General features: G+C 37.9%; 1 protein-coding gene across 1 annotated transcript; it reads left to right on the top strand.

Annotated features, from left to right (window-relative positions):
* LOC128101687 (olfactory receptor 4X2-like) lies at positions 1–930 on the top strand. The gene has a single exon (XM_052725003.1). The coding sequence runs from the start codon at positions 1–3 to the stop codon at positions 928–930; it is 930 nt and encodes a 309-aa protein (XP_052580963.1).
* Positions 931–11,595: the final 10,665 nt, after the last annotated feature.

An 11,595-nucleotide genomic window follows, 5' to 3' on the forward strand; every position in this document is an offset into this window, starting at 1 on the left:
ATGGCTAACATACACAATGTGACTGAGTTCATTTTTCTGGGACTCTCTCCCAATCAAGAGGTGCAGAGAGTTTGCTTTGTGATATTTCTGCTCTTGTACACAGCCATTGTGCTGGGGAACCTCCTCATGGTGGTCACTGTTGCAGCCAGCAGAAGTCTTGGATCCCCCATGTACTTCTTCCTCAGCTACTTCTCCTTCGTGGAGATCTGCTACTCCTCTACAACAGTCCCCAAACTCATCTTGGATCTCCTAGCTGAGAAGAAATCCATATCTGTGTGGGGCTGCATGACACAGCTCTTCTTCATCCACTTCTTTGGTGGCATTGAGATGTTCTTGCTCACAGTGATGGCCTATGACCGCTATGTGGCCATCTGCAAACCCTTGCACTACACCAGCATCATGAACCAACAGGTGTGTGCTGTCCTTGTGGGAACAGCTTGGGTGGGAGGCTTTGTACACTCCTTTGCCCAGATCCTTCTCATCTTCCGCTTACCCTTCTGTGGCCCCAAAGTCATTGACCACTATTTCTGTGATGTACTTCCTCTGCTCAAACTTGCCTGCTCAGACACCTTTCTCAATGGTCTGCTGATTGTTGCCAATGGGGGTACACTGTCTGTGATCAGTTTTGTGGTCCTCTTAGCATCCTATGTGGTCATCTTGTTTCATCTGAGAACTCAGAGTTCTGAGGGACGACGCAAAGCTCTGTCCACCTGTGGGTCCCATGTCACTGTAGTTGTCTTATTCTTTGCACCCTGTGTCTTCATCTATCTGAGACCTTCAGCCACTCTGCCTGTAGACAAGATGGTAGCTGTGTTCTACACAGTGATAACTCCCCTCCTCAACCCTATCATCTACTCCCTGAGAAATGCAGAAGTGAAGAAAGCCATGAAGAGTCTATGGATCAAGACAATGAAAGTAGATAAAAAATAGAGGCTGAGTCTTTGTATGGTCATGGGTTTGGAATGATTGAATTCCTAATTTGCCCATGACTGGGCAAAATGAGTAGAAAAAAATTCTTGTTAGTTCTAGAGTTGTTCTTTATGGTTCACCCTAAATTTTTCATTTTAAGCACTTGTAAAATATATCCTGCTACAGGTATACTATAATGCATTTAGCCATGTTTCAAATCTTTACCTCTATAAATAACAATGTGAAAATATGCAAAGGGAAATATCTAACTATACCTTCAGCATTTCCTTTAGACTCATCCACTACAGTGAATTTATCTTATTGAAGAACATGAAGGCCTTTGTTACACTGTAAAATTGAACTGCATGCCTTGTGAAAATGCTCCTCAAGGAATCAAGACACTGTAATTAAACAGAGTGGGGGACTGAGGATGTGTCTCAGCTTCTACAGTGCTTTATTCATAAAGCCCTGGATTTAATCACCAGCACCCATAAAATTGGCATGGTGGTGCATTCCTGTGATCCCAAGCACCAGGGAGCTGGAAACAGAAGCATCAAGATCTCAAGGTCATCCTTGGTTATGCAGTTTTAAGCCAGCCTGGGATATAAGACCCTGATTTATTATATATACATTTCTAATTAATAAAAATATCTTATTTGAGATTATAATGCATTTACAACATTTTTCTCCCCCTTTCCTCTTTCTAAACCCTCTCATATATCCCTTCTTACTCTCCTTCAAATTCATGGCCTCTTTTTTCACTGTTATTGCATATATATGTATATGTGTGTGTGTGTGTGTATTTCCAAATATAACCTATTCAGTTCATATAATGTAACTTGTATGTATGTTTCAGAGCTTATAGTTTGACACTGGACAACCTATTAGTGTATTCTTCCCTGGGAAAGAACACCTCTCCCACTCTCAGCTTTCTTCAGTAGCCAATAGTTCTTTACGCAAGAGTGAAGCTTTGTGGGCTTGTGTGTGTGTGTGTGTGTGTGTGTGTGTGTGTGTGTGTGTGTGTGTGTGTGTGTGTGTACATATATATGGGTGTGGGTGTGGGTGTGTTTTTTCAAACTGTCTTAAGGTATCTCCTAACAATATATTTATTAATTTCAAAGGGAAATGTACCAATTTCCACCCCCTTTACAATTGTCCAAAGTTAATATACCAAAATGAGATGAACTGATGCCATGTGCCTCCTAATAGCCAAGCAGAAAGCCATAACACCTTCTCAGTGGGAAACTCGGGTTGAATAATATCTGTAAAATAACTATCTTTTACTCTTTAGAAGTATAAAAACTAAGAAAAATTGAAGAATTCTTCCACAAAAGATTAAGAGTAACTGAGTGTAATATGTGATATTTTGGGTTGGCTCTTGTCTTAGATAAAAGGCACCAGTGAGGCAAAACTTTATAAACAACTTAAGAAAGTCATACAGATGCTAATTTTCTTGTTTTGATGATTATAATTTGTCTTTCTCCTTGGGTTTAGGAATATCTCATTGACGGGTCCAGACATAGAAGCCTTCATGTCAGTAACTTGCAGACATTTCAGAAATATATTTTATTTATATTCTATATATTTAAGCTATACAATATGCATGATATATATACAAATACATGCATAATGAAATTATTAGTACAGTGAAGCAAATTACCATAACCATTACTTCCATATTTAGCTTATTTTTTATGAGTGCCTAAAGTTCACTCTTGTGGCAAATTTTCAGTATACAATTGGATACTGTTTGGAGATATAGACAGATAGACAGATAGACAGACAGACAGAAAGATAGATATTGATAGATAGATAGATAGATAGATAGATAGATAGATAGATAGTTGTATAAATGATATATACAGATTATATATCTAGATAGGTAGATACAGATATTAGATATGGATATAGATATGTGTATAGATTATATATATATATATATGCTATAGATGAGACATACACACACACGCACAGAGATAAAGATGTTGCCAAGACTTGCCTCAGACTTGTAGAAATTCTCCTGCTTCAGATTCTCAAATGCTTGAATTTCAGGTGTATGCTCCTACATACAGCTCTAATTATTTTAAGTATAGTTCTCATGCTGTACATTACATCTTCAGACTTGCTCACATTATATAACTGTAAGTTTATTCCTTTGACCTAATACTTCCTATACCCATTGCCTACATATCTACTTGCTCATTGAGAAAATAATTTTAAAAAACTATTTAAAAAGCTTAATAAAAGGTTCCAAACACACAAAACGGGAGTTCCTTTATTGTACAGTATTGTTTTAGCCCTACTGGATTTTTTGGTTTCCATATGAAGTTGAGTATTGTTCTTTTGAGGTCTGTGAAGAATTGTGTTGGGACTTTGATAGGGATTGCACTGAATCTGTACATTGATCTTAGTAAGATTGCCATTTTTACTATGTTGATTCTACCTATCTAAGAGCATGGGAGATCTTTTCATCTTCTGATATCTTTTCCAATTTTTTTCTTCAAAGACTTGAAGTTTTAGTCATACAAGTCCTTCACTTGCTTAGTTAAAGATACTCCAAGATATTTTATATTATTTGAGACTATTGTAAAGGGTGTTGTTTTCCTGATTCCTTTCTCAGTTCATTTGTCATTTGTATATAGGAAGACTACTGGTTTGTTTTTGTTTTTTTAAATTAATCTTGTATCTAGCCACTTCACTAAAGGTGTTTATCAGCTGTAGGAATTCCCTGGCGGGAATTTTAGGGTCACACATATACTATCATATCATCGGCAAATAAAGATACTTTGACTTCTTCCTTTCCAATTTGCATCTCCTTGATCTCTTTCAGTTGTCTTATTTCTCTAACTAAAACTTCAAGTACAATATTGAGTAGAGAGAGAAAGAGTGAACAACCTTATCTTGTCCCTGATTTTAGTGGGATTGCTTTGAGTTTTTCTCCCATTTTATTTGATGTTGGCTATTGGCTTGCTGTAAACTGCCTTTATTGTGTTTGGGTATGTCTGTCATTGCTGTGGAACAATCCTTTTCTATGCTATGAATATGTATTACTCTTATTGGTTAATAAAAAGCTGACAGGCCAGTAGCTGGGCAGGAAGTTAGGCAGGAAAGCCAAACTGAGAATAATGGGAAGAAGGAGGATAGAGTCAGGAGACACCAGCCAGCTACCCAGGAAGTATGACATGCTAGAGGACAGGTAAAGCCATGAGCTAAGTGGCAATACATAGATTAATATAGAAATGGGTTAATTTAAATGTAAGAGTAAGCAGTAAGAAGCCTGAGCTATGGACCAAGCATTTATCATTTATAGTAAGTCTCCAGTTCAATTATTTGGGAAGCAGCTGCCAGGTATTTGGGAACAGGTGGACAGGACAGGAAATGTCTGTTTACACCTTGTGTCCCTACTCTCTTCAGAACTTTTATCATGAACAGGTATTGGATTTTGTCAAAGGCTTTTGGAATCTAGTGAGATGATCATGTGGGGTTTTTTTTCAGTTTTTTTGTTTTTTGTTTTTTTTTGGTTTTGGTTTTGGTTTTGGTGGATTACATTTACTGATTTCTGTATGTTGAACCATCCCTGCATCTCTGGGATGAAGCCGACTTGATCATGGAAGATTGTCTTTTTGATGTGTTCTTGATTTTAGTTTGCAAGTATTTGATTGAGAATTTATGCATCTATGTTTATAATGTAAGTTAGACTGTAATTCTCTTTCCTTGTTGAGTCTTTATGTAGTTTGGGTATCAGAGTAACTGTGGCCTCATAAAATGAGCAATTCTCCTTCTGTGTGTACTTTATGGAATAAATTGTGGAGTATTCACATTAACTATCTTTCAAAGTCTGGTAGAATTCTACACTAAAATCATCTGGCCCTGAGATTTTTTTGGTTGGGAGACTTTTAATTACTGCTTCTATTTCACTAGGGATTACAGGTTTATTTAAATTGTTTATGTGATCTTGATTGAACTTTGGTAAGTATTATCTATTGAAATTTTTATCCATTTTTTAGGTTTTCCAATTTAGTAGACTGTGAGTTTTTTTAAGTATGACCTTATGATTCCAACATATTGTTTTTATATTTATCTATTTTATTTTTATGAATGTTTTTTATGCATGCCTGTGTGAGCACCAAGTGTGTGCCTGATGCAAGTAGAGGTCAGAAGGTAGTGTCTGATTTTATAAAACTGAAGTTACAGATGATTGTGAAATGCCATGTGGGTGCTAGAAACCAAACTGGGTCCTCTGCAAGAACATCAAGTGATCCATCTCCCAGCTCCGTGCATATGTTAAAAAAAAAATCAATCTTCTAGACAGATTTCCCACATCCATCTCCAGGGACTGGCCTCTCCATCAATAACTCCTTGTTAACCTACCAGTTCTAGCTCAGGTCTCACATCAATTCTCCTAGCCTAGTCTGGCCACACCCACCCAAATCACCACCAACTTCTAGGCTTCTACCAGGACCTGCTCTACCTGTTACCAAACACAGGTGCCACTCCAACCTCTGCACCCAGCCAGACTTTCCACCTCCTTCTCCAGGGTCTAGCCCAGCCCAACCAGCCAGATCTAGTCTGGATTCCACATCCAGTGCCCCAAACTAATCTGCCCTCCCCTGCCTGTACCACAAACAATCTCTGGTATTCATCCAGGACCCTCCCTACCTATCTCCAAAAACATAGGCCCCCTCCCACACCACATCCAACCTTTCTACCCAGAAAGCCAGATTTACCCTTGCACACTCCAGGCTTGGATCAGGAAGCAAATCCTATAAACCAGCACCATCCCCTATGTCAATCTGATTTCATTTCACTAAAGCCGTATTCCAACCTCTAGGCCCAACTTGCTCATACCTCCTCAATTCTGCCCCCAGCTTGTTCTATCCATATCAGACTTCAAACAAAGGACTCCTATATGCCCAGATCTCATTGCAAAAATACCAAAAAAATATGAAAGATCAAAACAGTATAGTCTCTCCAAAATCCATCAGTCCTATAGAAATGTTTGCCAATGAAAGTTTCCTAGACAAACACCAGGACACAGGGAAAATAAACCTTTTGGGCATGGCACATCCCTTTGATCCTAGTATTCAAGAGGCAGAGGTAGGCAGGTGACTGTGACTTTGAGGCTAGCCTGGTCTACATAGTGAGTTCATGAAAGCCAGGGCTACGAAGAAAGACTCTGTCTCAAAACCTTCCAAGAAAAATCATAAACTTCATCAAAGAGCTCAATGAAATCAGGGCACAACTGATATGGAATAAATGCCCAAGAAAACACAAACATAAGAGTGCTTTAAATAATAAAAAAAAGTTGAGAATGGATTTCAATGAGGAGACAGAAACATTGAAAATGCATCAAGCTGAAATGAAGATGAAAGTGACAAACCCAATAACTCAGCAGAAAACTCAAAGCAAGCCTTGTAAGTAGAAAGAATCGAGCAGAAGATAAAATACCAGGACTCAAAGATAAAGTAGAGGATCAAGAACAAGTAAGCAAAGAAATACAAAAATTTTAAAGTACACAGGAAGGAACATAAAGGAAATGAACCACCAAACCTTCAAGTTGTAGGCATAAATGAGGGAGAAAAATCCCAAATCAATGGCATAGACTTGCTCTTCAACAAAATCATACAACAAAACTTCCCCCAAAATAAGGAAAGACATACCCTTTCAGATATAAGATGCAAACAGGCATTAAATAAACAAGACCAGAAAAAAAAACTCAACCGAGGCATATCATAGTCAAAACACTAAGTCTGCATAATGAAGAAAGTATATTTAAAGTTGCATGAGAAAAAAACACAAGCCACATCTGAATGAAAACCCATCAGAGCCGGGTGGTGGTGGCGCACGCCTTTAATCCTAGCACTCAGGAGGCAGAGGCAGGCGGATTTTTGTGAGTTCGAGGCCAGCCTGGTCTACAGAGCGAGATCCAGGAAAGGCGAAAAGCTACACAGGGAAACCCTGTCTCAAAAAACCAAAAAAAAAAAAAAAAGAAAAAGAAAAAAAGAAAAGAAAAGAAAAGAAAAAAACCCATCAGAATAAGCTGAATTCTTGATAAAAACTGAAAGTCAGAAGAGCCTAGAGCAATGCATTCCAAGTCCTAAAAGACTATGACAACCAGCCTAGACTATATATCCAGCAAAACTATCTGTCATGATTGAAGAAGAAACACTTTCACAAAATAAATAACTTTAAGAAAAAAATGTGTTTCTGGGCTGGAGAGATGACTCAGCAGTTAAGGGTACTGGCTGTTCTTCCAGGAATCTTGAGTTCTATTCCTAGCAACCACATGGCAGCTGACAACATCTGTAATTGCAGTCATATAGGACCTGATGTGTTCTTCTGATATCCAGACTTTTAAAAAAAAAGAAATGTATTTGCAAGAGGCAGTGGTGGCACATGCCTTTAGTCCCAGCACTTGGGAGGCAGAGGCAGGCAAATCTCTAAGATCAAGGCCAGCCTGGAGTGAGTTCCAGGACAGCCAGGGCTGCACAGAGAAAGCCTGTCTCAAAAAAAATGTATTTGCAAGAAAACACAGGAAGCAATATTTTGGACTGAAGAGATGTATGAGCATACCAGACAGACTGTAGAAATAAATACAAAGCCATAATTATTAAAATACAGAATACCACTGAGAATGAAAACAACTCCAGAAATCAACAACAAAATGACCATAATTAACACACACATTTCAGCAATAACATTAAATATCAATGGCCTCAATTCTCCATGAAAAGATACAAACTGACTGAATGGACAAAATCTGTTTCTTACCAAAAAAAAAAAATATATCATAGATTCAAAGATAGGCACTGGCTCAGAGTTAAAGGATGGACAAAAGTACTTCAATCAAATGGGATCAGGAAGCAAATAGGCATCAATATCTTAATATCTGATGAAATAGAGCCCAAACTAAAACTAATCAGAAGAGACAAAGAGGGACACTTCATTTTAATCAAGGGAACAGTTAATTTTTAAAAAAAGGTACTATCCTGAACATATATACACCAAACTCTGAGGCACTGAATTATATTTTTAAAAATACATATAGGCTTGTTAGGGTCCTTGAGAAGTCCCACAAAAACACACCATCCACATATGCAATTAGCAAAAGCATTTATTATCTCAAGAATAAGAGTTCCAGCATGCTAGAGCCACACATCTGACACAAAGGCAAAATGTTGACCACGAGAGAAGCTCGAAGGCTCCTTTTATATACAGTCAAAAGAATTCTAGAAGCAGTTAGGTCATCATCTCTATGATTGGCTTAAGCAAGTGACAACTATGTTAGTACAGTACTAATTAGCTAGGTTAGTAGGAGCTGGCTAGGGTTACCGTTTTACCATCTTTGGGCTAATTGATCAAGTTCCAAGGAAGAGTAGAGAATTTTTCCCTATTTGGTCACATTGCCTTGAGATACTGACTGGGATGGCCCAGGATTAGTATATGCTAGCTCCCTCATCCCTGCTGTCAGGTGTGTTGAAGATGGATTGTCCATTGCTTGTGGTTCTTTCATAAACTGCTTGTTCATTCTCAGGAAATTGAAACTGAGGCCTGATCTCTGATAGAAGTCTGAGAAGTCTGTAATGATGTCTGCTTGGCTCTCACAGAATTACTGAATTTAAAGACACAGGTTAATGTTGAAGGACATTTAATCACACTGTGAAAATCCGAGACTGTGTTAATAAAATTAACCTTGGATCAGGGGGTGGAACCAATGGATAGTTGTCAAGAATTAGCCATACAGAGTACAGAGGACCCAGGGATATGAATAGAGAGAGGTACATAAAGGAGTAGGAAGGGTACTTAGAAATTGGCGGTATTTTTGGTTTGGGACGAGTGGAGAGATATTTTTCTTGCTGTGTCTCCAGCCAAAAAGGAAGGTCATCTGGTTGCTTCTCGGTTTCTCTGATCTAGTAGATTTCCACCCCAACATTTGACTCCTGAGTCTTTATTGGTAAACAGATTGATAGAGCAGTGGGGTGCAGATGGTAGTTAAAATATCAGCAGATTTAGGTGTGGCTGCTAAGCTGACAGAAAAACAACAGATTAATATCAATGAATTAATAGTAGGTTATTTTTCAATGCCCCACTTTCTCTAATAGTCGTCTAGACAAAAAAGGAAATGGAGAAACATCAGAATTAATTGATATCATACATCAAATGGACTTAACAGATTTCTACAGAATTTTCTATCCAAACATTACAGAATACACATTCTACTCAGCAGCACATGGGAGCTTTTCTAGAATAGACCATACCCCAGAACACAAAACAAATCTTGACAAATTCAAAAGATTGAACCCATCCCTTCAACCCTATAGGACCACAATGCAATTAAACTTGAATCTGACAGAAAAAATTCTAGTAAATATGAAATTCATGGAGATTAAACAACTTGTTACTCAATGATGAATGAGGCAAAGAAGAAATCAAAAAAAAATTTTTATTTCTTGGAGAACCCTATGGAAGAGGAAGTAGAAGGAGTGAGGGAGCCGGAGGAAATAGAGGACACCAGGAGGACGTGGCCCTCTGAATCAACTGAGTAAGGCTCATATAAACTCACCAGAGACTGAAGCAGCAAGCACAGGGCTTACACAGATCTACACCAGGTCCTCTGCATATATATTATAGCTTCCTGCTCAGTGTTTTTATAAGACTCCTGAGAGAATGAATGAGTGAGTCTCTGATTCTTATGCCTACTCTTGGGCTCTTTTCCATCTGTTTGGTTGCCTGTCCAGCCTCAATGTGATGGTTTTTGTTTTATCTTATTACATTTTATTTTATCATGTTTTGTTGTTATCTCCTAGAAGCCTATTCTCTTCTAATGAGAAAGAAAAAGAATGGATCTGGAGGGCACAGGAGGTAGGGAGTAACTGGGAAGAGGAGAAGAAGAGGAAATTGTAATCAAGATATATTGTATGAGAACAGAATCTATTTTCAATAAAATAAAAAACAATAATAATAAAACAAAAAACTTCCTGGAACTAAATGAAGACACAACACAACAAAACTTCTGATACACATTGAAAGCAATTTATAGAATTTCAAAGAAATTTGTAGCTCTACATTTCTACGTTAAAATATTAAAGAATCGGGCTGGAGAGATGGCTCAGTGGTTAAGAGCACTGACCGCTCTTCCAGAGGTCCTGAGTTCAATTCCCAGCAACCACATGGTGGCTCACAACCACTTGTAATGAGATCTGGTGCCCTCTTCTGGCCTGCAGGGACACATGCAGGCATACTGTATACATAATAAATAAAAATAAATGTTTAAAAAAAAAATTAAAGAATCAAAAAGTCATGGTGTTGTATACCTTTAATCCCAGCACTTGGGATGAGAAGAAAGATGGATCTCTATGAGTTCAACCAACCTGTCTACATAGTGTGTTGCAGGACAGCCAAGGCTATGTAGAGAGACCCTGTCTCAAGAAAGAAAGAAAGAAAGAAAGAAAGAAAGAAAGAAAGAAAGAAAGAAAGAAAGAAAGAAAGAAAGAAAGAAAGAAAGAAAGAAAGTAAGAGAGAGAGGGAGAGAGAGGGGAGGGAGGGAGGGAGGGAGGGAGGGAGGGAGGGAGGGAGGCAGGGGGAGGAAGGGGAAAAAGAAAAGAGATTCAGAAAAAGCACAAATAAATGACTTAATGATGAAACTAAAATACTTGGAAAAACAAGAACAAATCAAATCCAAATCCAGTCAATGGCAAGAAATAATAAAAAAAAATCAAAGCAGAAATCAGTGAAATAGAAACAAAGAAAACAATGCCAAAAGCCAACAAATCTAAAAGCTGGTTCATTGAAAATATAAACAAGATTAAGAGACTCTTGGCCCAACTAACGAGAGAGAGAGAGAGAAAGAGAGAGAGAGAGAGAGAGAGAGAGAGAGAGACTTAAATTAACAGAATCAGAAATAAACAGGGAAACATTATAACAGACACCAAAGAAATTTAGAGTATTATAAGGGAATATTTTTAAAATCTGTACTCCAAGAAACTGGAAAACCTAAAAGAAATGGATAAATTTTTGTATTCAGCCAAATCATTAAAATGAAACCAAGAAGTCAACAATCTAAATAGACCCATAACAAATGAGGAAGTTGAAATGGTAATAAAAACCCTTCCAGAACAAAAAAGACAGAGAGAAAGAGAGGGGCCAATGCCAGAAGGATTTAAGACAGAATTCTACCAGACTTTCAAAGATCTATAGCCAAACCTTCTTAAACTATTTGAAGAAGGAGGAGAGAGGAGGAGGGGGAGGAGGAGGAGGAGGAGGAGGAGGAGGAGGAGGAGGAGGAGGAGGAGGAGGAAAGAAAAGAAAAGAATGAATACTATAGGCCAATATCTCTGATAAACATAGAGTCAAAAATACTCAATAAAATATGAGCAAACAGACCACATCAAAAAGATTATACACTGTGACCAAGTTGGCTTTACTCATGAATTCAAGCATGGTTCAACATGCACAAGTCAATAAATGTAAGAAACCATATAAATGGACTGCAAATACCATCACTATCTAAATAGATGCAGAAAAGGGCTTTGACAAAATCCAACATGCCTTCATGATAAAACTCCTAGGGAACGTAGGGCTAGAGGGTATATACCTCAACATAATAAAAGCTATGTATAAGAAACCCAAAGCTGAGCCAGGCTACCCTGCCTCACAAGGTGACACTACAAAGAACAAATATGTGCT

Source organism: Peromyscus californicus, unplaced genomic scaffold (genome assembly GCF_007827085.1).
Source record: "Peromyscus californicus insignis strain IS unplaced genomic scaffold, ASM782708v3 Scaffold_7__1_contigs__length_154581171, whole genome shotgun sequence".
In the NCBI taxonomy this organism is placed as follows: domain Eukaryota; kingdom Metazoa; phylum Chordata; class Mammalia; order Rodentia; family Cricetidae; genus Peromyscus; species Peromyscus californicus.

Excerpts from the sequence above, each read along its gene's own strand:
- LOC128101687 (XM_052725003.1), top strand. The coding sequence starts at position 1 with ATGGCTAACATACACAATGTGACTGAGTTCATTTTTCTGGGACTCTCT.